Source organism: Camelus dromedarius, chromosome 23 (assembly GCF_036321535.1).
Source record: "Camelus dromedarius isolate mCamDro1 chromosome 23, mCamDro1.pat, whole genome shotgun sequence".
In the NCBI taxonomy this organism is placed as follows: Eukaryota; Metazoa; Chordata; class Mammalia; order Artiodactyla; family Camelidae; genus Camelus; species Camelus dromedarius.
In genome coordinates, this window is record NC_087458.1 from 545328 (window position 1) to 571277 (window position 25950).

Here is a 25950-nt window from a genome sequence, read left to right on the forward strand (position 1 = left end):
GAACAATATCTCGCTGTCCAGATGTGTCCATTCACCTACTGAAGGACGTCTTGGTTGCTTACAGATTGCCAATTACAAGTTGGCAGTTACGAATAACGCTGCTCTAAACACCCATGTGCAGGTTTTTGTGTGGACGTAAGCTTACAACTCCTCTGAGTAAACACCAAGGGGCACCACTAGTACATGGCATGATACGAGCATGGTGAGTTTTGTAGAAAACCACAAATGCCTCCCAAAGTGGCTGCACCATCTTGCATTCCCACCAGCAGTGTAGGAGGGTTCCCTTTTTCTCCACACCTTCTCCAGCATTTATTATTTGTAGACTTTTGAATGATGGCCATTCTGGCTGGTGTGAGGTGATACCTCATGGTAGTTTTGAGTTGCATTTCTCCGATAATTAGTGATATTGAGCATTTTTCATGTGCCTGTTGGCCATCTGTATGTCTTCACTGGAGAGATGTCTATTTGGGTTGAAGCCATATCATTTTCTCTGTGTGTGTGTCTCTCTGTCTCTGTCTCTCTAAGTCTCTCTCCCTCCCCACCCTTCCCATCTCTAGGCTCCATTTTCTCTCCATTCTTGGGCAGGATCTCAGAAAGGGTTCCCAGCAACTGCAGACAGTGCCTGTTTTAGCAGTTAAATAATCCCCGGGGAGAGCCTCTTTCCCCGTAATCCCAACTCTCCTTCCGGTTGGCTGAGCCCGAGATACATCAGGGCGGGGAGAGCGGCCCGCTGGTGGGGGAGGGCAGTCCCCTGGGAAAACTCAGGTGCCATCACCAAGTGAGAGGGGCCAGGTGGCAGGCAGACCCCATCAGCGTTTGCCCCTTGGCGAGTCTCCCTGGGCAGTGAGCAGTGATGGGGACGTGGGTGTCTGTCCAGCAGAGGCTCTGTTCTCCCAGCAGCTGTCGATTCAGGCTTTTCGGAAGAAGAGGCTGAGTGTGTCTCAGTGGAAGAGGAGAAAATGTTTCCCTTGGGCTCCCAGGCAGCCCTGATTCATTGGTTCTCATTGGACTAAGGACGTGGTACAGTGGAGCCAGGCAGGTGGTGACCATCAGCACAGCCCTGCGGGTTTTTACATTCCTGTAAACACCAAGTTTCCACCATGAAGCATCCCCTCAGACTCCTCAGGTCAGGGAAACGGGTTTACAGATCCATAAAATCAATAAAAGTGCAAGCCGGAAATTGTGGTGTCCAGAAGCCAGCAGAGAATCAAAAGGATTACTGTGAATGGAAATCCTGCCGAAACTTCCATGTGTTTTTGCCCAGTGTGAGTTTTTTTCCCTTTTCTGTTTTTTTTCTTTCTTTTTTCAACTAGAATTTCTTTATGGATACTGTACGTATCTTTTGGGATCTTGTACTTGGGAGAGCATTTGGTTTCATTAAACATGAATTTGAATTTCTATCATATAGGAATAAAGCCCTATTTAAAGAGTGCTGCCAGGAAATTTGGGAGGGGATGTCATAGAAAGGTGGGCTCCAAACTTCTGTGATCACACCCTCATTTCAGCAGAAAGATTTTGAGCGTGCCCCTCCAATGCATGTGTATTTGCGTATGAATCATATCCAAGTATCAGATACTAATAGGCTCTATGAAATGTGAAAAATAGAAGCTATACCGGGCGAGAGAGGAAATAAAAATGGTAATGCCAGTCTTTTCTTCCTGCGCTTTGAAGGATGTGATTGGGGGAACTTAGCAAGTCCAAAATCTGATGCAGTGGGCCAGCTAGCTGAAGACCCTGGAGGGTGTCACAGAGCTCAAAGGCAGACTGCTGGCAGAATACCTTCGGCCCAGGGGAAATCAGTCTTTGTTCTGTTAAGGACTTCAACTGATTGGATGAGGCCCACCCACATTATGGAGGTTCCACTGATTTAAGTGTTAATCACATCCAAAAAACCACCTATCCTGAAACGTCCAGAGTAAGTTTGACCCGATATCTGGGCACCATGGCTCAGCCAAGCTGACAGAGAATACACCATCACAAACCCGCATGAGGCATTTCCCATTCCCAGGAGAACTACAGACCATAGGAAGCCCGCTAATTGGTGTTTTATGCGCAAAGGAGGTAGCCAAAAATTAGAAGGTGTCGGGGTGGAGAAGCATGAGGCTCTTTGGCTCAAAATATAAGGTAAGTGGGTGGGAGCAGGACTTGGTACAACCTCCCGGGAGAGCAGCGTGGCCTGTGTGTCAACAGTTCCGATGCATTCTCTTTTGACCCATACACGTCACACCTGGGAAGTCCATTCAAAGATGTTCAATGAGGTGTTATTTATAAGACAAAAAAGAAATCCATCTGTAGGGGGAGTGATTTGATAAATGATGGCATCTCTTTCAATGAAATGCTGTATTTAAAGAAAGCTATCTACACTGATGGAAAAAAAATATTCATGACAATTACTGAGTGACCACATGCATGCCTTCTACATAGGGTATGATTATTTCCTGTATTAAAAAAAAGTGATCTACACACATCCAGGCTTATATATCATGGAAATTTCCAGAAAGAGCCACAAGAAACTGCTATGTTCAGTCTGTGAAAGACAGACTCTTACTTTCACCTTTGAACCCCTTGAAGTGTTTTCCATAACATACGTGCATATGGGTTTATATTTATTTTCACAGGCAGGGAGGCTAGTGCCTACCATCACAGTGACTGAGCTGATGTCTGAGCCGGCTGCAAGAGTTTCCAGGACGAGTTGGTTGGTGGGATTTTCTAAGGAAAGCAGGCTCCTGCCCTGTGGCTGCAGGGAGCACAGGGAGACCCCAGGCCCACGGGGATGGCCAGCGAGGCCATCTGCCTAAAGTGGGGGGCTGAAGCCAGCAGGGCAGTGAGGTGCTGAGGACACCCTCCTGAGACCCCAGGGGGCCTGCAGAGCGTCAGCCCACCGACCTGTCATCGCGGGACCTGCCACGTGGTGCTGGGCACGCAGTAGTGGAAGTGGTATCATCTAAATGCGTTACTCAACAGCAATCCACTAGACCCTCATGACAACGCAACAGAGAAAGGGCTAGTGTGGCCCCACTTTATAGATGAGAAAACCGAGGCCAAAGCCAGTGAATGAGTGAGTGGATAGATGGATGGATGAAGCCACCCAAGGGTAGTACATTTCTAAAATGACTCCGTGGGAAGAAAAGCACATATATTCTAGAGCTGGGTTTTGTTGCTTGCAACCCAGACAATCAAACTCATGGGCCTGTCAGAGAATCGGGCAAAACCTGCAGACCGAACCCTGCGTCCCATCAGTGGCATTCTTAGGTCCTCAGGCTCCCACAAGTGGACCCAGTGTCCGGGAGCCCTGTCCTGTGGGGTTTCTAGACCTAAGAATTCAGGATTCTGTGATAAATTATGATCTCCCTACTCCCTCGAAGCTTATAAATTTAAAACCACCCCCCCAAAAAAAATTACAGAACCATTCCATCCGAACCCTGTCGTCTCCATGTCATAGACAGAAAGTATCTGGGGGAAAAAAACAAGAAAGAAAAGGCAGTGTCCGGGGAATAGACTGCTGTGGAGTCCAAAGCCGGGTTTTGCTGTCCGACATCTGCAGTTTTTACAAGTTGTATGGCCCGGGTGACCACCTAATTTATTGTCCAAATGTGGGCACTTCTATGTGTGAAAGGGGCACGTTAGTACTTACGCGGAGGCAGGAGGCACAGCCTAGCAGTGTCCCAGCTAACCAGGTCACATCACCTTGGGCAGAACGAGTTCCTGTTGGATTGTGTCTGTTTTGTGGAGAGGGGGATGGGCTATCTCCCAGGAGCCCTGGGCAGAGAGGGGCACCTGCTCACTGGCTCCACCAGCCTGCAGTTTTGGCTGATTCCTGTCCCTGCACCTCTGAACCCACCATCCCCTGGAAGTACACCCACAGCATGGTCTTGAGGGGCCCCGGTTGGAGGGTGGCACAGCCCTGAACCAGATCACGCCCAAGATCAGGGACTTTGGTCTGTTTGCTCTTGTCTCCTCCCAGGTCTGGCCACGGGCTCTCCACAAGGTTCCCCTCAGTCCCTGGTGCCCTCACTCCACTGTTTACTGGATCAAAGCATGGTGACCCGAGGGGCTGGCCACCGTGAGGGCCACTCATCCCAATGCACCCATCCCAAGCTGAACCCCAGATCATCCAAGAGGCCAGGGCGGGCATGGGTTGAAATTTAACCATCAGGCTCAGGGCTCTGGGTGAGTTTTTAGAAAAAGAGGCGGGTCCATCGCACTCCTCGGCTGTCCTGACCACAGGGAGGGCAGATCGTAGGAAAAACCTCCCTCTTGTTATTGGGTCCCTGGGGGACAGACACAAGATGCTCAGGACCCCGGTGTTGGGCGGGAGCCATCCGGAGTCCTCAGGTCTCTCCATCCTGGTCAAGCAGACGTGGGGAGCCCTCCGCAGTCACTGGCTAAGGCCAGAGCGATCATGCTCGCTGGGTCCCTGTGCAGAGAGAAGCAAGAATAATGCGTGTAAGTAGAGCTTGGAGTTTCCCCAGATACAATTTGATGTTTGTCTCATTTTATGGTGTCTTTCAAAATGGGAGACGGTCGGGAAGCAGACGGTTTGGGTTCAGATTTCCAGCTTGTCTTTCCCGTGGGAGATGAGGGCCAGTCCTTAGCGTCAGATTCACGGGGCCATCAGGAGGGCGAGATCCTCGAAGCAAGGCAGGTAGCAAGCACCCCCTGGCCCTGAGACAAGCTCCTGTTTCTCGGCATCCAGCCCCGACAAGCCATGCCCGGCTGGCATCAGGCTCCAAACCCCAGCAGGGGACTTCAGCAAACAGGGTAAGTAGGGCACCCGCCAGCTCCATCCAGGGACTGCCCTGCACCGGCCTCCTGGCAGAGGTGACCTTGAACTCCTCCCACCCGCGCTCTGGGCCTCAGGGTCTTCCTCTGTCAGATCCAAGTCCCGCCTGGACAGCTGAGCTCGCCACTGACATCAATATTCTGCACTTCCCAGGTTCGGGTGATTGAAAGAGAGGGGCTCTGGAGCCAGGCGCTCCAGGGGTGGGCACTAGTGACACTTGTCAGTGGCGCAAGCTGGCCGCTCCACCTCCCTGAGCCTCAGTTTCCTCGTCTGTAAAACGGGATGATGAAATGCCACACAGGGCCATGTAAGGTGAAATGACGTGGGCGGAAAGCCTGGCACACACAGGGCTCTCGGCCAATGCTGACGGCTCTTCCAGTTAATCCGTTGGTCTGCACCGGAGGTCCAGGCTGAAAATTCCACTCGGATCACAGGGTGATGTCTAGCAGCACCTTGGGCTCCACTCGGGTTCCCATAGGCCAGACCTTGGGCCCCTGCTGGTGAGGGCAGCAGCCTGGGGTGTGCTGGCCGACACCCCCAGGTGAGTGTGGCCCCAGGAGCTGCTGCAGGTCCCAGAGAGTAGGAGACCCAGGGGCCCTCTTGGACTCAGCACAGAGACAGACACCAGAGCCCTGAACTTCTGGTCGCCCAGCACTCAAAGGGGCCCTCAGGCCAGCAGCAGCCCCTGGGGGCCTGTGAGGCCTGCAGAACCTCAGGCCCCACCCAGACCTCCTGTAGGTTTCAAACCAGAGAGGACGGTGTGCTCGCAGAGGGAGAGCCCCTCGCACCCCTGTTCCCAGCGGCGGCGTCTGTGGCCGGCTTAGCGCACAGCCTCTGGCTTCCCTTGAAGCCCACAGAAACAGACACAAGATGTTTCAAAAAAGCAAAAGTACCACTCAGTAGAGTGTGGCCATGCAGCTCGGCTTCCTTCACTTAAAATCAGGCAACAGGTGCTCCCTGTGCTCTGCAGACACAGCCCCCACCTCTCCCCGCTGCCTGCCACCCCAGGGTGACAGTCACCAGCCCTCAGCCTCGCTCATTCACACGACCTGCATGGCCTCAGGAGGCCCCAGTTTTCCCCCTCGGGACCAAGGAAGACGACTGCCTTTGTACCAGCCTAGCCTCTGCTCTGTGAATCTGTGCGAACTGGGTCTGCCGCGTGGCTGGGTGCTCCTCACCCCCCGTTAGCCAGACGACCACTCCCCATGCTCCTCTTCACCATGACGCCCTCCAGCTCCCGGCTCTGTGCCACTCCCACCCCAGCTCGCCCTCAAATCCTGGTGTAACGTATTTCTGTGTTTGTGTATCAAAATAAAGGATTGCCTTGAGCAATGCGTCCGCCTCCGTAGGGAAGGCAGACATGAATCTAAGGGTGGAATTTCAGGCTTTGAGCGACCTTTGGTGGAGGGCTAGGGGTGGCGTCCACAAAGAACAGAGAAAATCCTGCCAGGTCTGGGCGGCAGCCTAGAGCAGCAGAAACCTCGAGCAAAGGGGATGAGGGTCCATTCTGCTTAATTTTCTTGCTGCTGGAGTGGTTTCTACTCCTTGTAGGGAGCTGGAAGGGTTACTGTGAACTGGCCCCGTGGCCACAATGTCAGCCAGAGGGGTGGGATGTGCCTGGAAGAGAAGTTCCAACCCGCTCTGCCCTCGGCCCTCCTCTTCCACCGCCTGCCTCCCCGGGTCTGGGTCTGGGCTGGACCCAGGGGGCCTGACTTCTGGTGGCCACATGGTGACAATGACCATGGGTCAGAACCAACTCAGTGCAGCGCCACTCGGCCAAGGCGAGCTGCAGTCCAAGTGGGAAGGAACAAGGTTCTGGCAGCATCTGCAGAGGAGATGAGCGAGGGTCTGCCCGTGGGCGGGGTTGAGAGGCTGAGCGGTCTGGGGCCCCAGGCTTACACTGGGCCAGCTTCCTGAGCACAGCGCTGGCTCCCTGGGGACCCCATTGGTGAGGTTTCTGCCTCTGAGGCTGGAATGATGCCACCCGCCTTCAGGGTCTCCCCTTCCTTCTCTGCCCCAGTGCACTCTCTCTGGAAGGGCCCGGCCTCTGTGCGGGGGGGCGCCCGGCAGTCCCCCATCAACATCCGCTGGAGGGACAGCATCTACGACCCCCGGCTGAAGCCCCTCAGGGTCTCCTATGACGCGGCGTCCTGCCTGTGCGCGTGGAACACCGGGTACCTCTTCCAGGTGGAATTTGACGACTCCAGCGAGGGGTCAGGTGAGCCTGAGCTGGGGTTTGGGGCCCTTGGGTCCTGTCACTCCTGAGTGTATACACACTGCTTGGGGACAGAGAACAGGCAAGGGTGGTAACGGGGCGGGGGGTGCAGAGTGACGCAGACCACCTATGTTCCCGCCATCACTGGGGAAGGAACAATGCGCTAATAAAACGGAAGTATGTCTCACAGCAGGAAAAGAGCAGAACCGGTAGAGGAGAGAGGGGGTGGAGGGAGGCCTGAAGGGAGAGGAGGAGGGAGATCGTGCTGATGCGGGGGGGGGAGCGTCTGGAGCCTGGGAACCTCGCTGGTTCTTATTCAGAGTGACACGGGGCACAGTGACCTGGCTGGATGCCCAGCTATCAGAGGAGAGGAGCAGGGAGCAGGAACCGAGCGGAGGCTGTCTGGGATGCTGGTGGCAGTGCCGGTCCAGCGCCAGTGGGCAGGGACGTGGGAGAGAGATCCCAGAAGCCACTGAGCCCTTACTGGGTCCCAGCATCTTGCCAGGGGATCTACGTGGAACATCTCATTAAACCCTCACCAGGACGGGGTGGACACCCCACGGGGTTAGGAAGTTTCCTTCCACTTCTGTTTCACTTACTGGGACTGGCTGCCGGATTCCATCTGGTGTTTTTTTGGCACCTCGTGGTATCATCATAAGCCTCGTTTATGCCGAACATCTGTCTCCTTCTGGGCGTTGGGAATTTATGAAAGAGGGTGCCCACGTGCCCAGCCCCCTGTGAAAACCTGGGCACCAAGTGTCCTACAGGTGTCCCTGGTGGGCGACCCTCCACATGCGTCACAGCTCACTGCGGGGGATTCAGCGCAACCGGTGGGACAGATAAACTCCTATCCCCAGGGCCTTCACTCTGCCCCTGTGGCGGGGAGGCCCGCCTGACCCTGTGACCTGGCTCTGCTGTGACCTCTGTGTGTGTACTTCCACCACTGAGGGCTGGGATTGCTTAGAAATTCTCTGTCCCAACACGGAAGCCCTCTGAGCAGCCGGAATCCCATGTGCCGGCCTGCTTGGAGCTGGGCAGAGGGACTTGACCGCAAGCGAGGCCCAGACTGACCTGCCCCGATGGCTGCAGCAGTGGGCTCGAGAGACCTTTTTCCCTACTCCAGGCCCTGGCAGGTGCTTCGCACACATGTGGCTCAGACTTTCCAAGGGTCTCTTTCCTATCTCCCAGGTAAGGAGGAGCCCGTGTTTCCTGGGCACAGCCTACATGCCTGGGACAGCTGTCACAGTGTCCTTTGGGGACGCTTCTCACGTAGGGTTCACCAAATGCAAGTGACAGGAACCCCAACCTGGGCCAAGAGAAGCAAAAGGCTCTTCTTGGGAGGATAAGATTAGCTCAAAGAAGAGAAGAGAGAGTTGGACATTGACCAGATCTTAAAAGGCACAGGAGCAAGCCAGCTCGGGGACGTGGGGAGCAGGGGTTTCTGCGTTTATTTGCTTGGTGTGCCAACTTTTCTTCTGCCTCTGCTGGTCTGTTCCAAGTTCAGATTCCCAAAGAGCAACTATAATTGGTTTTTCAGGTTTAATATGGTACGTATTTTTTTTTTAATTTTATGCCATGACTTTAAAAGAGTGAATAAAGAGTAATAGTTCCTGAACTTTTAATTGGTTGGCTCACAGGTTCGGGAACGCACTAATCATTGAGAGAAAAGCAGTGATGGGTGTGGCCGAGCTGCTACAGAATCCGTTCTTTTCCTGTGTGACTTCTATGTGCAGCCGTGGGCCTCGCTGATGTCTGCAGCAGATTTATTTCCTTTAGGTCATAAAATAGGAAAAATTGTGAAGGTGACTTTGGACTTTTGCATGTGTATTGTTAAGATACATTTGATACAATCATTCAGATTCCAGGGGAGAGGGACAGGGGGCTGATCTTGGCACCCGCCCAGCCGTGGGTCTGTGGAGCACCCAGCACCCTGACCGAGATCCTCACCAGGACCACGTACCCAAGGAGGTGTGGGTCCCAGGAGTAATCGTGGTGCTGCTTCTAGAAGGGGAGGGTATGCTACACAGACAGACGTGTAAACACGCCCTTTAGAGGCACCCCCATCAGATGAGTAAGAGCACACGGCACAGACAGACACAGCTGTAAAGAGCGTGGGCGCCCTCATTCTGTGCGAGGAGGAACAGAGGCTCCGTGGGGAGTGACTTACTCCAGGTGGAGGGCAGGGGAGCAGAGGGGTCTGCTTCAGACCCAGCCGCCACTGATTCTGAAACCCACTCACATCGCTGCAGCAGCTGTGCGCGGCCCCCGCCCCACTGCCAAGGGCTTCCCTTGAGCAAACCTAGTGTGAGATACACTTTAATCCCTGTTTGAGAGATGAGAGCCAGGAGGCTCAGAGACTCCTGGCCAAAGGTCACAGCGCCCTCACCACGGGGTCTCTGCTCTCCAAAGAAGGGACTTAAAGGAGCATAAACCCTCCGTGGGAAGAATGTGCGTGCAACACCCACGGAGAGCAGGTCGGAGGCCTGAACTCAGGGGAGGAGACTCCAACATGGGGTGAGCGTGCCCGAGCTCACGCCAGGTCCTCAGGGTCGAGGCAGGGCTCCTGGCTCGAGCCCAGCCAAGCCCGTGTGCGCGGGCCCGCCGGACGCGACGGCAGGGGCGCTGAGGTCGGCCTGCGACGCCCTCCCTCGCCCACAGCAGGAAGCAGCCCACGCCAGGCCCGCCCGCAAGTGGCACAGGGACGCCCCGGCGACGCTTACAGGCTGTGGTTCTGCTCGGGTGTCTTACGGCCGCCAGACCTGGGAACCTGGATGTTCCCGTATCTGCGGGAGCTCAGGTCAGAGTTTTGGCTGGGAAACCAGACTACCGTGGCTGAAAGCATCCCCAGAGTCACAAATCAAGGCCTCCTTTTGGTCAAGAATTTCAACCTCCTGAATTTTGACCCAAAGCCCGAATCATAGGAGGGGGCGTGGCCAGTCGGAGCGCCCCTTTCCCTGGCTTCAGTGATTGGCCCAGGGTGGGCATGTGACTCAAGCCCGGCCAATGAGAGCCGAGGGGGTCTTAAGAGCCAGGTCAGGAGGGAACCTCTCCTGCCCGCAGTGTGGGGGGACAGGTGAGCCCGGGCCTGCGGTCCTCGGGCGGGCGGGCACGGGGAGCAAGGCCCAGAGTGGGAGAAGCCAGGCCCCAGGCCTCTAGCCGGGCCTCTGAGTGCAGCTGCGCCGGAAGCCACGTCAGCGCCGGACGAGCGAGGCTCTTTCTTGCTCCCGTCAGCGTGGTTTCCAGTGTCTGCCCCTTGTTTCCAGACAAGCAGACAGAAGGGACCGGACTGAGGAGAAGCAGAAAGGAGGCAGCTAGGGGGTCTCTGCCTCAGCTTTACTCTTCGCTCAAACGTGGTCCCGTGGTAGGCGCAGCTGCACAGCCCGGGCGGGATGGAGGGGGGACGGTGGCAGTGCCGATCAGCTTGACGCACGAAGACTGGCAGGCAGAGCGCGGCGCTGCGGGGCTCTCAGACCCCTCCTCCGGAGAGCGGGCCCTTCCGAGTGTGCGGCTGGCGGACTGCTGGTAAATGCTGGGTGACTGGCTCTCTAGGTCTGGGAGGCGGGGCAGGAGAGCATGATGTGCAGCGTCCGCCACCTTCCGCGGTGTAAACACTGCCGCACGGACGCTTCAGGCTCCCAGTGCAGTCACCGCCCATCAGCTGGGAGGAGGTGCTCGCAGGCGGTTCCCAGGAGCCCACCAGAGCTGGTCCCAGTCACCGCTGGTCCTTGCCCCCTTCCCTCCCAGCCCTGCTGCCTTCTCTGTGTTGGTTAAGACTCCTTTTTGGTTGCACGTGGCTGAAACTCAAACTACCTTCAGCAACGAAGAGGGAAACTTATTGGCTCAGATCCTGAAACATCCAGCCCGGCATGGCTGGGTCAGACTGTCCCTCGCTCAGCTCTGCCTTCCTCTGGGGGGATTTGTACCCAGCAGCGGTTCCCAGATGGGATCGCTTCCCAGGAGAGCGGCACCAAGGGCAGCGTCTCTGTCCCCACGACTGCAGCACCGACCCAGGCTGCTGGTCATCACCCCGCTTCGGTCACTCGTGTAAGGCAAGGCCGCCACAGTGACCGAGGGTGAGCCCGCCTGGAGCAAGAGGGACCGAGAAGGGAGGGCCACAGGGGTGCTGTCCCCAGAAGAGAGGCACACCCATGCTCTCCTGGGAGCCCCCCATTTGCACTGAATCTGAGCTGACCTCACCCACCCTGATTCTGGTCACCCTCAAATTCAGGGCTTTCTCTGCCCTGTTGCAGCCAGGCCTCTACACTGACCTGGTCCTGACCCCCACTTTTTGGCTCCTCCATCACCTTCTTAATCTGGTTCAAAACGACTGCCCCCCACTGCCCTGCACAGACTGAAAGAATTATCTGGGTGTCTCTCCCGGGCCGTATAAATTAGTTGGATAATCCCCTCCATGGCGTAGGTCCACACAAGCCAATCTGGTTTCACTTTACTTGTTATTTCCCCAAAAGCCCAGTTTCCTCTTTCTCCCCTGCTCAGTTTCACATGGCCACCCCCCATCTCCAGCCTGCAGCCCCCTCTGTCAGATTTTCTGTCTCCTTTGTTCACCTCCAATAGAAACTGGGAGCTGCTGGGAGCAAAGGAAATGGAAATTGCAGCTGAAAAATGGGAAGAACACAAAAAAGTTTTGCAGTAAAAAATGAAAATAATGAGGCAGTCCCATAATTTAAAAAAAAAAACCAAAAAACCCTGCATAGATGGGAAAGGAAGAGCCCCAGGAGCAGAAAGGACGTGAGTGGAGAAGGCAGACGGGGCAGATGTCATTTTGCACAGAATGTGGTCCCTCTGGTCAGGTCGTGCCGACAGGTGAGCGCCAGGAACTCGGAGGGAACCAGAGCTGGGGGCCGAGGGCATTCCCGTCCGCATCTGTCCAGTGTCTCCAGCAGGAGGGACAGGAGTACTGGGACATCAAAGCCAGGCAGAGATGATGAACATCAGAGGTGGAGGTGGCAGCTCTTCTCAAGGAATGTGAGGGCTGACTGGCCAGAGGAAGGGCTGGGGGGAGGGGCTTACAGGAGGGGAGGGGGCGGAAAGGAAGACAGCACTGGCCCCACACGGACCCATGGTCGTGCTCCACGGACCCCTCATTGGTGAGGCCCCCTCGCCCCAGCACACGGGTATCCTTGTCCTGGAGGGGTGGTGCCGCTCCTTCCACCGCATGGGCAGCGCAGGTACAGAAAGCAGGATGGAAGGTCAAGGGCCAGAGGCCACAGATGAGCCCTGCTGCTTCTTGAGGAGACGCCTGTGTTCTCCAAGTCAGGTCCTAAACTACTACCAGTAGTGATGGTCAGCGCTGCTGCCAGATGCTCTGAGTGTCCATACGGGGCAAATCAGTGTGCGAATCAGGGTCCACATTTCAGGGCACTGAATTCTCACGGTAACCCCTAGAGGTGGGTAAATATCCCCATGTCCGGGAAGAGGACCTCCATATCCAGTATTCGAACCACAAGCTGTTTCTAAATCCCACTCCCTGCCATCCACAGAAAAGCAAAGAAGCCAACACCGTAGGGCTGAGTCCTGGGAGCTCAGATGCCCAGTTGACCCCCTCCCGCCCACTTGGCCGTGTGGAGTCAGTAGCCCAGCAGATGGAAGGACCCTCCTCTGTTGAGGGCAGCTCATCTTCCTCCTGAAGGGCTCAGGGAACGGAGCACAGTGTGGTGGTCAGGGCTCAGCTCTGGAGCAGAAAGGGCCAACCAGCCACGTGGCATGAGCATGTCCGCTAACCTCTCTGACCCTCAGTCTCCTCTTCTAGAAACTGAAATCTGATACCCGCTCGGTGGGAGGAGTGGAACAGGCCCGTGTGCAGTGGGAGGAGTGAGCATTCAATCCAGTTCCATCAGTGAGATGATCAGAACGCGGCAGGGCTGTGCTCTGCTCCTGGGTCCCACTAGAGGGAGCACGGAGACGGCACGGAGGCAGCACTGGCCAGGCCTCTCGCTTTCTGACCGCAGAGGACTCTGTTTGCGTGACCCTGTCCATCAGCTGCAGGAGGTAAAATGGAAACTCCAAGCCTGGGGGCCCCATGGCAACTGGTGAGCAGCCTTCCTGAAGGGTCACTCTCTTGCAGGGATGCTAACAGGCCCTGGCTATGGCTCCTTCCAGCACCAAAGTGAATTTTAAGCCACGTGTGAAGTGAAGCCAGTCACGGCCTTTGATCATCTAAATGACCACTGATAATGAGCCCCAGTGCCAGCAGGGCAGGTCCTGTGCCCGAGTCCCTGAGCACCGTTCTCCAGTGTCTGCTCCTGGAGGGGACTCGTGCCTGCAGACCGGTGTGGCTTTAGAGTTCACAAAGCTCACAGATTCTCTTCCATCAGTCGGGGATCTTTGGCCAAAACACCTGTCTCCAGCACATAGGCCAAAAGGGAGATGCCCGGAAGAATTTGGAGGGTCCCTGCTGGAAAGGCAGACTGAAGGTGGGCCCTGGAGCCGGGTCAGGAACTGCTTTGCACCCACGCAGGACCCAGGTCCCAGGAGATCCTTCTCCCTGGCCGGGTCAGGTGAGGGGCCTGAGGTGGGCGTGAGCTGGTGGTTCCCAGACGTGCACAGGGGAAGACAGGTTCTGGGAAGGGAACCCTGTGCTCTCAGGAAGGCGACTGTGGTTACTGGGTCCGGAGAAGACACCTTGACCAGGAAGAAGGGACACGATTGTCACATTTTTATCCTGGGCAGTTACTTTCCACTGCAAATTTGTAAACTGGCACTACGGCTCCTACAACTGTCTGTTTTCTACCTCCATTCCTCGTTCGCTATTTCTTCCCTTAAGTTCTGGGTGTGAGCATGTTTGGGGTGAGGCGATATTTGGGAGGTCGCTGGGCTGTGGTTCTCTGAGCCCGTCTCCTCGCCCAGTCCGTGAAAGGATAACCCCACCTAGGAAAGCGCTTTTCCCTCCACAGCCCAGGAAGCCGTGTCGGTCCCTCCCGGCCCCCAGCGTCAGCCAGGCTGAGGTCACCAGCCCCTCTGTCCCCACCTGCACTCCCATCGCCCGTTCCCCGGCCACACGGCCTGGCTTCAAACCCAGAGCCAACCGGTGATGGCCCCAGAGTTCAGCTCCCCCAGAGCAGCCTGCCCTCGCTTGTTTTTGGCCTTCAGGGTCCTGGGGGTGAGGCTGTGCCCCTCAGGCCCTGAGAGCATGCTGGCCGCCTGCCTTCCCAGAGTGACAAAGACCCTCCTGATGCAGAGGACACACGGAGAGCCTTCGCCCTGGTGCGGAGGGTGTCAGAATGTGAGCTAAATCCCACAGAGTCCTGAGAACAGGCGGGTGCTCAGCGTGCCGTGATATTTGCCGGTTTGATTCATTACAACATCTCCAACTGCTCTTGTGCTTATTTTAAGCCTTAAAACAGCCGTGCCTGCCGACAGCTAGCTCATCTCGGTGACAGCACCAAACTGCAAATAGACGGCCGTCATCAGCTCTGTGGTGAGAACAGGGACCGTGGGGTCTGGGCTTGGAGTCGGCCTCCGATGCCGTCCATCCTCAGGGACCAACTCCCCTGTTACGTCTTGACGCAGCCGCCATGGAGACCTTGGGGTGATGGTGCTGGGGCGACAGTCCGTGAACACCCCGCTGGCAGAGGCGTCTGGGGCTGACAAGCTAAAGACCCCCTTTTCACAAATTGAGCTTATCTTTTTAACCTGTTTTACTTTTATTTTATTTTATTTTGGTGGGGAGAGGTAATTAGGTGTTTTTTTTTTTTTAATGGAGGTACTGGGGATTGATCCTAGGACCTCGTGCATGCTAAGCACATGGTCTAACACTGAGCTTACTCACCCCCAACCTGTTTTATTGAAGGGAATTACCCTGACACCACCTTCTCATTATAGAAAGTCACTTTGAGATGACTTTATTCAGAGCTGCAGCCTTAAACTGGGCTCTTAACTTTTGGGGCAGGAAAAGCCAAAAGTTTAGCTTGAATCCTGCCATGAAAGCTAAGGGGCTGGATCTTCTAGCAGTCCTGGGTTGGGGGCACTGGGTGACCCAGGGCAGGTGACTTAACTCTTCTAAGTCTCAGTCTCCCCATCTCAAAAGTGGGATGGCAGTGACTGCTGGAAGGGTTGCTGTGAGGAGCGGTCCCTGGGGAAAGCAGGGTGCTTTGCATGACTCCCAGTGTAGCAGGCATTCAGTGAACGCTGCCTTGTCAGCTAGGAGCCTCCACAGCTCGTACTGACCATCGGGCAAGACCCTTTACTCCTTTGCCAGTCCCTTCATCCCGCAGCAGAGACAGGCCATGGCTGCTGGCTTTTTGTCCTTTGGGTGCACCCCAAATACCAGACATTCTGCTAAGGACTTTGTACTTAATCCTTGCAATGTCCCTGTCAATCAGGCACTAGGATCCACCCCATTTAACTGGCAGGGAGACTGAGACTGGGAGCAGTTCAGTAATTGGACCGCGATCACTGCGTTTGGAGGCGACGGTGCCACCCCTGACCCCGAGCACACCCCTGACCACCTACAGAAAGGGCGGCAAGATACTGTCCTCCGGTTTTTAAATAATGACACTGGCTGGTGACTGTCTCTGCCGGTCCATCTGATTTTAGAGACACTGTTCTAGAGAGTCTTCTGTTCCAGACTTGAAAGAGGTGGTGGTGTTTAAATCAACGGCTGTGTGTGTTTGCACAAGGAGCTCCCGTTGCGTCGCTCCCCGCCGGCTTCTTGCGCTCTTTCTCTTCTCCTGAAATGCGTTTCAAGGAGTGGGGCTCACGGGCACCAGAACGCCCGATTCCGGGTGCACCCGCCTCGCCAGGGGAGCCGCTGCAGCCCCGCCGGGGCTTGCGGGCCCTGCTGCCGCTCGCTTCCGTGCTCTTCTCCTCAGCTGCGTTTGCAGGTCCCAGAGGATCCAGGGGCAGCAGCCTTTGGGGGGTTGTTATGAGTTTGCTAGGTCCCAGCCCGGGGTGGCCGCTGCCGTTCACTTACAAATGACCAGATGTCAGCTGGAAGGTGGGGAGGAGCAGCCCCACTGAGAGGAACATTCTTCCTGGCAGGCGGGGGACCTGGATTCCAAAGCCAGCGCTCCATCCACATTCTCTTCCTTAAACGGGTGGGCGGGCGGGCTGCTCTCTTTAGGAAGCAGACAGGGGTGGGGTGGTGTGGGGGATGCAGGGAGGCTGCTTTCATGGAGAATTCTGGGGGCAGCTGGATGTGGGGAGAGCGTGGAGCCCTGGTCCCTAGACTCCAGTCCTGCCCGGAGGGTGACCTTGGGAAAGCCTTTGGAATCCTGCAGCTCTTCACCTGCCAGAGGAGGGAGTGATGCTCGTGTGCCCGGTCCCCTCCCATCCCAGCAGCGCCCCATTCTCTGTTTTCTCTGTTGTTGGCAACAGTGGGGAGTGGTTTTTCCAGGAGGCTATTTTTGGTGGGGTTTGGCTGACTTGCAGCCAGTGGTGGGTTTGCGCCCCGGGCAGTTGGTGTCGCTATTTCTGAAGGCCTTGTGTGGTGTCCACGCAGAGTCCCAAGATGCTTGAGCCGGAGGGAACCCTCTCTTCTTTAACAGGTGCCAGGTTACGTGACATGGGGCCCCAGCATCAGCGGTTGGCCTCGCCGCTGTCTGACTGCACAGCATGGGGTCACGATCTCAGTTCATCCTGCCAGCCCGCCTCATTCCCCCGCTGGGCAGCCTGAGGCTCCCAGAGGCTGACCAACGTGTTCAAGGTCACACAGCAATGCGCTTATCTGTGCATCTTAGTGGCACGTGGCGCCTGCTGGCCAGGGCTGCAGACTCGCTTCCCACAGGCAGAAGAGGCACAGAGACCACCACTGCCCGGGTTTGGAGGTTGTGTCTCTTCCTTAGATGCTGTTTTGTCCTTTGAAGGACACAGTGGAAAAGGCACAGGTTTGGGCGTTGAACCTGGGTTTGAATCCTAGCTCCCGTGGCCGGGATTACCAGCATCCTCGTAACCTCTCCTAATGAATTAAAAAACAGCTCAAAGCTACAAAGGCCAGCTGGCTGCAGCATCCTCACCCCTCGAAGGGAAAACTCACCCCCTGTATTTTCAGCCTCAGAGAATCTCCAGTGAAGTCCTGCAGTTTGAACCCAGCGGGGAGGCTCTCTGTGCTGCTGGCCGGTGGGCCCAGGCTCCTGGATCTACTGTGCTTTATATACTGGCCGGGGGAAGATACTCCTGTGTATGTTTTGGGGGAGGGGGTAATTAGGTTTATTTACTTACTTACTAACTTTTTAGCGGAGGCACTGGGGATTGAGCCCAGGACTTGTGCGTGCTAAGCACGCGTTCTACCACTGACCTAGACCCACCTCCCTCTGTGTATGTTTTTAAATTGAGATGTAATGTGTCAGGAGAACAAAGCCATAGACCTCATGACGAGGTGGCTGTGGTGACATGCTAGGCCAACATGCTCACTTTCGAGTGAAGACAGACAGGATTCAGGACTTGATCGGGGGTGGAATCACGAACTGGATCTGTTTTCTGTTTTATGCTTCAATGCCCTCTGCTACCAGCGCCTTTAATGGCAAAAACCAAACAGAGGACACCTCCAGCCAGGCGTTTTGGACACTCTCAGCAGCCTCCTTCACAGCACGACGTGTCTTCCCTGCTTTTGCCGCATCGAGGAGTTGCTACCCCGGGAACTCACACCTTTGTTCTGCCGGTGTCTCCCCGAGCTGTCCCAGCCACCCCACTGTCACACCACGCTCACCTCAATCACAAGCAAGATGTCCAGCCGTTACCATTGTATTTGTAGCACTTGGTGGAAATCTGTTAGCAAAGTGCAGCTGAGGTGGGCCCCCTCACATCAGAGCCCCCCGGGAGCTCGTTCAGATGCAGACTCCCAGCCCTGGCCTTGGGCCTCTGGGGACGGCACCTACCACACCCCAGTTCAGAGCCAGAGTTCCCTGTGACACATCCTCAGGGCCGAGCCTGAGCGTCATGCTAACAGCTCCTGGGGAGGCCTCTCTGGGGATTCGGGGTGACTTAGAAAGGACAGTTCCAATCAAAGTGGCCCTATAGTGAGGCTGGACTGACTGTATCTCAGAATTCATTTCTTTAAACATCATGCTCATTACATATCTGCTTATGAAATTATTTGGTGCTATGGTTTAATCTGATATTCTGTCATTCAAAAGCCATCTTTTTAAAATTTTTTTTTTAATTGAAGGAAAGTCTGGAAATCTGACAGCACTGGTGTGCCCCTCAGAAGTGGTTTTCTTTGCCTTGTTGCTGCCCGAGGGGGTTGGGGCCCTACCACCACCAGTGGCAGCACGGGCACCTGCACGGCTCAGGAGTTCACTGTGAGCAGCTGGGGGCCCTCGGGGCCAGGCGATGGGGCAGGCGATGGGGACAGTTGAGGTCCCACCTTTCAGTTTGTCATTTCAGCAGGACAGCAGTCTCTTGAGAGAGAAATCATGCGACCTCAGTGTAAGTGTCACAGCACCACCGCAGGCCAACAAAGAGACTAACACACAGCTCCCACTGTTTCACATTGCAGGAGTGAGCGGTGGCCCCCTGGAAAATCTCTACAGACTAAAGCAGTTCCACTTCCACTGGGGAGCAGTGAACGAGCGGGGCTCAGAGCACGCAGTGGACGGCCACGTGTACCCTGCCGAGGTTTGCAGCATCATCCTAGCAGCCGGCATGTGGCGCTTCCCACGCGTCAGGCTCTATGGTCGAGTGATCAAGCCTCCTGGTTGCTCAGAAAGGAGAGGTTTCCTGGCACGTGGGACCCTCAGTGCTCACACCAGAGCAATTGGCCTCCTTGCCCATTAGACCTCATGACTGTCCTAAAGGGAGGGTACTGTTAACACTTTCCCTGAACTGAAGAGGAGACTGAGGTTCTGAGTGGTATTGTAACTTGCCAGAATCAGACAGCTGGGATTCAAGAGCAGTCTGCTCTCAGCGCTCACTCAGCCGCGTGCTTGCTGGCCGATTGTGGACTAGCAGCTTCTTGCCCTTTGAGGCCCTCTATTGAGAACAGAAAATCTTTCCAATAGAAATTATCTTCTTAAAACAAAGTGTTATTTGCAACATCCCAAAATGAGAGTCAGGAGAGGAAACGAGTAGGGATCGAGGTCAGGAGCTGGAGTTGGGGTGATGAGTGGTGCCTTACAGATGCCTCCCAGTATTTTATTATGAAATTTTTCCAGCATACAAAAAAAATGGGAGGAACTATACACTGAGAACCCTTGCGTGTGCCACCTGGATCCAATGGTTAGCATTCTGCCGTATTCACTTTATTTCACTTCTGTCCACCCACCAGCTGCCCACTTTTTAATGCATTTCAAGTTCTGGACTGTTTGTGTCGCTGCTGTTTGGAGGTAATACTATGGTTAAAACAGGACCAGAATCCAGTCAAACCAAGAAGTGAACATCACTGTCATCACACAGCCAGAGGTGGCCTCTGGGGACAGTTCATAATCAGGGAGTTACATCTGTTGTTGTAATTGCACGCATTTTTACGAAGATGACAGAAATGAAGAAACCTCGTTTTGGCTTGCAACATGCTCACTTTGTGAGCCGCAGGCCTCTGGTCGTGGCCACTGCGCACCGGTACTCCGGTTTGTCGTGGTCGCTGTGCGCCGGTACCTGGTTGTGGTCGCTGCGCGCCGGTACTCTGGTTTTTCATGAGCAGATGTTTCGACTGAGGAGGTGACTGTAGTCTATCAGCACTGGCGCAGGGTCAGAGCTTGGGACCCACCAGGGTTTGTCCCTGATGCAGGCTGAGCAGGGGCTGCGGGGACTCCCTGGCCATGCCTCTGGCCTGTGATGTTGGAATAAGTCATTCCTGTGGGGTTTGCAAGGCAAAGCCAGCTCCAGAGGTGGGTCTGTGAGGGAGGGAGTCGGGGCCTAGGGTCCAGCAGTCCTTATTTCTGGAAGTGGGTGGGGTTCCAGGTGGGCTGTGGGAGGGCAGGGAGAGCCCAGGCCACCTGCAGTGTCCCAGTGCACCTGGCCAGGAACACTGGGGCTTGTTGGGAGCAAGAAGCCACCTGGAGCCAAGTGGACCCCGCACCCCAGCAGAGCCCCCAGGCCCTGGGATCCAGCAGCTGCTGGGGGGGGCCTGGGGCCCTTCTGGGCCGAGTCCTCGTGGACTCGGGGCCTGGGTCACCATTCAGACAGGCCTCCACCACCATTCACACTGTAGCCAGAGAGATGAACGGACACCCAGGCCTGTTCTCGGCTCTGAGCCCGACTCCGCACCTGCAGCCACGTGCGTGCATCACACAGAACCTGGGTGTCCAGCTCTGCCGCCCTCCTCGCCGGCAGCCTGGCTCCCCGCCCCTGTTTTAAATCCCTGTGGTCAGGCCAGTCCTGATGCCGAGTCTGGTTTAGGAAACTGCGGAGGGTGCGGGGGGACAGAGGTGAGGTCCAGGGGAAGGGGAGGACTGAGGCAGGATGAATGTATGGCAGGGGCAGACTTTCATTAAAATTTCCTCGTTGATTATGTGAAACTCAAATTTCACAGAGGCCTGTGTTTGATCTGGCAACACTCGTTCTAGGATATCTGAGAGGTAGCCAGCCATCCCTGCACGCACTTCTGTTTTCTGAAGTTAAAGCGGGCCTCCCTTCTCCCCCCGCCCCCCCAACCCCACTGGAAACGCTGAGCCCCTGCTCTCAGTGGTTTGCTGAACATTTGGCCACAAGCCGGCTGGCCGCCCCAAATTTATTAAAATCATTGAAATCATCAAAGGGGCACAGACCGGCTGCACCGGAGGAGGGGCGGCCACGGAGCGTCTCGCTGCGTCCAGAGCGGTGTGAATTCTCCCTCTGTGTTCCAGCTGCATCTGGTTCACTGGAACGCGGTGCGATACCCGAACTACCAAGAAGCTGTGACGGGAGAGGACGGCCTGGCTGTGCTGGGCGTGTTTTTGCAGGTAAGCTTTCTGGGGTTCATTAGGAGAGCTGCCCTTTTTAAACACAGTCCACTGAGAATGACATGTGCCTGTCCCCCCTTCCACGCGAGCAGCTGGGGGCCCGCCACCAGGCGCTGCAGGAGCTGGTGAGAGTCTTGCCCGGCATAAAGCACAAGGTGAGCCCTGGACTTTGGAATCAGCTTAACTGGAGAAGCAATATTGTTTAGAGCCGGGACTCCTTTGCAAGGAAACAAAAAATGTATAGTAGCAGGTTCCCAAAATTTACGCAGGCAGCATCTCGAAGATGTTCCCCGTGTCCACTCACCAGGGCAACTATTAGTTACTTAGTATTTTCGGGAAATTGATCCACTTTAAAAAACCTTTAGCCTTGTCTCAGACAACAGCAGCCACCAGTGATGACGTTTGTTTTAAAACCAACTGAAATCAGTTCCCACCTGTTCACACAGTTGGAGAGTGTTCGACCGGGGGCCGCCTGGCCGGCTAGCATGGGCCCCGCCCCGGGAGCACGGGGAGGCGGGGCTGGGGGTGAGGTCCCACAGGCACCCTGCCCACCCCACCCCCCATAGCAAGGCCAACAAAGGCACTTTTCTCCAGTATCAGCTGGGAAAGGAGTTTGACGGAGAAATGGAAATTCCTGAAAACTGCATTTATTTGTTTAGTACCAAACAGAAGGATTCCAGGAGGGAAGGGGTCACCGCGCGGTCCTTGGATGTGGGGTCGGAAAGGGCTCCGACCTGTCCTAACAATGGCGAGAGGGGCTCCAGATGGAAGCAGGGGGCCAGCCCTTCCTCGGCGCTTCGAGGGGCTGTTTGATCTGTGAGGTGTCAACCTCCGGCCAGCCTCCTGGAACCAGACCAGGTGGCCCCCTGCTGCCCCGTCTGCCAGCTCAGGAACTTAGCAAGGTCGCGGTGCTGGGAGCATCCGCTTTCTCACTGGTCCATGGCCAGAATAAACCTGGAGGTTCCCCTCCCTCATCCACCTCCCACCAGTGTGGTCTCCACCTCTTGGTGGGAAAGAACAGAGCTGCTGGGGTGCTGTCTGCTCAGGGGTCTGATTGCCTCTGCAGGAGTCAGCGGGGGAACCAGGGAAGCTGCCTGGGTCCAATTCCGGCCCTAATGCTCATCCCTGGGCCTCAGTTCCCTTGCCTGAAAAATAAGAGTTAGAATCTTTAGAGAGGAGGGTCCTGCCTCAGAGGCAGGATTCTGCCTTGTGGTAGGAGGGTGATGGCTCGAGCCACTTGTCACAGTCCCGCAGCCCCCCAATACTGGGTCGATTTTTAAGATCTCCAGCATTGAGTCATCCCTGTGGTGTCCAGCTCTGTGGGATGGGGCAGACCTCCCAGGGCATCTGGGTTCTGCCACCGTCCAATTACTTGGCTTCGGGAAGGTCACTTGTTATTGTCTTTCTTTGTCAACAGAGTAGACGTAAGTGTGGTTCTGAGAAGCCGGGGAGCCTCAGAGGGCGTCTGGCCCACCCTGGCCTTTGGGCCGGGGTCTGGGGGTGTGGCCTTTCAGCATTTTGTCCCACATGCGTATGTGACCTGTGTCCGTCAAGAACTGACGAGACCACGTGGTGAACTCAGTGACAAAAAGGACTGACACTCTGACACCTGCTACAGCAGGGCTGGACATTGAAGACACCATGCTGAGCGAGAGAAGCCGGCATAGGGGTCCACGTACAAAGTCACTGCGTTTTGGGGAGATGACCAGAACAGGCAGATCCGCGGGGCTGGCGGTGGGGTTGGGGCAGGAGGGGAGGCTGGGGGAATGACCACCAGGGACTATTCTGTGGGGCCCTTTTTCTCTGGGGTTCTGTTTCGGGGTGATTAAGGTGTTCCAAGATTGATGTGGTGATGGGTCACAGGTCCCCTGTGAACATACAGAAGGCCGGAGACACGGGGGTGCTGTGCTGTGCTGTGCGAATCATACTTCAACGATGCTGTGTTCAGTCGGGAACGAGGTGTTGGGTGCAGAGTGCAGCCCTGTCACAAGGTGCTTGGGGACTGTCCTCTCACACCGCCGGGCATGGGCGTGGGCCCCACGTGGGTGCTTCACTCCACCTGGGTGTGGTTAGTGCCCTACAGCCCCCTGGCCTGTCAGTCTCACTGGCTTTACTACCCTGGGCCTGCCAAGCCCAGGGGCCCCCGAGTATCCTGCCCCCTCTGAGCAGAAGCTGCCCAGACCTTTGACGTCCGTCGAGGCGCAGACTGGCCAAGAGCCCTGCTGTGTCTCTATGCCATCCAGACAACAGCCCCAGTGCCCTGGCCCCTTGCGGCGGGCTTCCGCAGGGGTCCCCAGCCCCGGGCAGAAGCAGGAGTGTCCCCATCTGCAGGCTTCTCCTCCCACATCTCTGCTTATTTCTTCTGTTCCAGCCATGTGGCCTCTGCTGCCCTCCAGCCATCAGGCCGGACCCTGCCTCAGGGCCTTTGCACTGGCTGTGTCTTTTGCTAGAAAGCTCTTCCCTTTCGCCTTCTCCATGCCTTTGCTCAAACGTCACCTTCTCACTGAGGCCTTCAGGACTCCCTCCCCCCCCCTCCCCGCAAACCCCTGCCTTTCTTTCACTGCCTTACTGGCCTTTTCTCCGTCTCCCTTGGCACCGGGTAGACTGTTGGGTGTTTTACACTAGTTCTGTGTGCGTCTGCCTTCCTCCAGTGCAGGTGTCGGGCGGTAGGGTTTGCACGCTTTGTCTGCCCCTGTAGCCCCAGGGCCAAAGACAGAGGCGGGTTTACCAAAGGTGCTCGACAAGCAGCCACGAGCGTGTGAGTGATTCCGGGACCCCCTGATGTCCCTGGGAACTCGGAGACAGGTTTCTCCCTGTCCTCTTCCAAAGCATGGGAAGCAAGCAAACATGAACTCTGAACACGGGCTCCCGGCAGCACAGAGACCTGGGCTGTCCGGGCCCATTGCGCCCACACCCTCACCTTGAGAAGGAAACCCCGGCCTGAGTCAGGGAGTCCAGCCCACACGGGACGTCCTGCGCATGTGTCATTTCCACAGCCCTCGCGCTGGGGACGGTAAGCATAGAATTACCATGGGATCCAGCACTTCTGCCTCCACGTATGTCCCCAGAGTCACCAACGGCAGGGTCTTGTGGAGATTTGCACACCCGTGTTCGTGGCAACGTGACTCACAACAGCCCAGAGGTGGAATCATCCCCAGTGTCCGCTGACGGGTGATGGCCAGACAGAGCGTGGTCCATCTGCACAGCGGAATGTGATTCCGCCTTAAGAAGGGAGGCGAAGCTGACGCAGGCTACGGCACAGGCGCACCTTGAGGACGTGCTGCTGAGTGAGATGTCAGCCGCTAGAGGACAAACCCCGTATTATGCCACTTCCATGAGGTCCCTAGAACAGCACATTCGTAGAGACAGGAAGGAGAAGGGTGGGTGCTGGGGGCTGGGAGAGGGGGGAGGGGGTGGGTAGTTCACGGGGACAGAGTTTCCGTCTGAAGTGTCGAAAAAGTTCTGGAGACGATGGTTGCACAATAACGTGAACGTGCTTAATGCCACTGAACCGCACACTTAAAATGGGTTAAAACTGTCAGGTTTGTGTTGTGTATGTTATTACATCTCGGCCTTTAAAAGTGTGGTGTCTTCACAGCCAAAGCACATGAAGTGAATCACTTTAAAAGAAAACCACGAGGCTGTGGTGGGCATCGCTGCTCTGCAAGGAAGGCTCACATTTTCTTATTACAGTTTCCAAATGCGGCAACCACGGCCACAGCCCTTGTCTCGGGGACACGCGTCCCTCCAGGCTGCCTCCCTGAGATAAAAGCGAGCGCAATGCCGCCTCCTGAGTGCTGACGCGGTCTCCTCTCCCAGGACGCACGGGTGGCCGTGGGCCCCTTCCAGCCCTCCCGCCTGCTGCCCACCTGCCGGGACTACTGGACATACCTGGGCTCCCTCACCACGCCTCCGCTCTCCGAGTCGGTCACCTGGATGGTCCACAGGAAGCCCATTGAGGTGGCTCAGGACCAGGTGAGCTGCGCCTGTACCCGGTGATCGAGCACAGCTCCTTCTGACCCTGCGATATTGGTGTGCGAGAGGGAGACAGAGAGAGACCGGGAGAAACACAGGGAGGGAAGGAGGGCTGAGGGGGGGACCTGGGGGGACAGTTATATTTAGCGCTGTCTAATCTCAGTGGTCAGGACCCAGGCGTGGCAAGTCTCCCGATGATGAATGGCCGGACGAGGCGAGTGCCAGCTCTTCAGTCCATGTTGGGGTAAAACCCCTTTCAAAGAACAGAAGTGGCCTTATAGCTGGGACACAGTCCCTGCCGTATTGGGATCTCAGTAGGTGCACGTAGGTGTAAGGGTTGCCGTGGGGCAGAGCCTGGCTGGGGCTGGCGGGGGCTGGCTCACGGAGTTGCCGTCAGATGTCTGCGGGGCTGTCTTCCAGCTACCCGGGGCTGGGAGATTCATCCCCGATGCGGCTCACTCACGCGGCTGGCGAGCTGTGCTGGCTGTTGGCTGGAGGCCCCTTCCCTTCCGCATGGGCCTCTCCATCCTCACAGCATGGCAGTGGGCTCCCCAGAGCAGGGGATGAAGGAAACCAAGAAGGAAGCGGCGGAGCCTTTTCTGACCCACCGGGGGCATCACCTCCACCACGTCGCTTTGGTCCTATGGGTCCTTGATTCAGTGTGGAGGGGACGGCACGAGACACGGGGTATGGGAGCTGGCCCACGCTGCTCCTGCACCCAGCTCACTCTGATCACCCTCCGTTCCAGCTGGATGCCTTGCGCACACTCCTGTTTACTGCACTTGGTGAAGAAGAGAAGACGATGGTGAACAACTACCGCCCGCTTCAACCCCTGATGAACCGCACGGTCCGCTCGTCCTTCCAGGCCACTGAGGACAGCGCGGGATCCTAAATCCCCATGTCTGAGCTAATGGGAGAACTGACTTTAGAAAGAGAAAGGATGGTTGCCCAAACTTCACAGTCTGATCAAATGTAACCTCTGAAATTAAAAAGAGAGAAAGAGATCTTGATTTTGGTCCAGGCACTTCTCAGCTGCAAGGAAGAGTCGGTTCACAGAGGCTTGAGCACAGCCGGGAATGGACACGTGGGGCACGGAGGGTCTCAGGGCCCGAGCGAGCCCTGCCGACCGAGGCCGTCCGCCC

At 56.1% G+C, this 25950-nt stretch overlaps 1 protein-coding gene across 3 annotated transcripts; it reads left to right on the forward strand.

Annotated features, from left to right (window-relative positions):
• The first annotated feature begins 4279 nt into the window (after nucleotides 1-4279).
• CA5A (carbonic anhydrase 5A) lies at nucleotides 4280-25812 on the forward strand. Of its 3 annotated transcripts, XM_010998433.3 has the most exons (7): nucleotides 4280-4446; nucleotides 6804-7001; nucleotides 18454-18572; nucleotides 20738-20833; nucleotides 20926-20988; nucleotides 24653-24808; nucleotides 25557-25812. In XM_010998433.3, exons 1-7 carry the CDS (start codon nucleotides 4290-4292, stop codon nucleotides 25698-25700), a joined length of 933 nt encoding a protein of 310 aa, XP_010996735.1. In that variant the 5' UTR covers nucleotides 4280-4289; the 3' UTR covers nucleotides 25701-25812. The 3 variants fall into 3 exon arrangements, with proteins under 3 accessions (XP_010996735.1, XP_064333734.1, XP_064333735.1); XM_064477664.1 differs by lacking the exons at nucleotides 4280-4446; nucleotides 6804-7001 and adding an exon at nucleotides 24972-25052 and having other exon boundaries at nucleotides 16131-18572; XM_064477665.1 differs by lacking the exons at nucleotides 4280-4446; nucleotides 6804-7001; nucleotides 20926-20988 and adding an exon at nucleotides 24972-25052 and having other exon boundaries at nucleotides 16131-18572.
• Nucleotides 25813-25950: the final 138 nt, after the last annotated feature.

Coding starts and splice junctions, on each gene's coding strand:
- CA5A (XM_010998433.3), top strand. CDS start 4,290: ATGCTCAGGACCCCGGTGTTGGGCGGGAGCCATCCGGAGTCCTCAGGT. Junction 4,447..6,803: donor GAGAAGCAAGAATAATGCGT/GTAAGTAGAGCT, acceptor TCTCTGCCCCAG/TGCACTCTCTCTGGAAGGGC. Junction 24,809..25,556: donor TTGAGGTGGCTCAGGACCAG/GTGAGCTGCGCC, acceptor CCTCCGTTCCAG/CTGGATGCCTTGCGCACACT.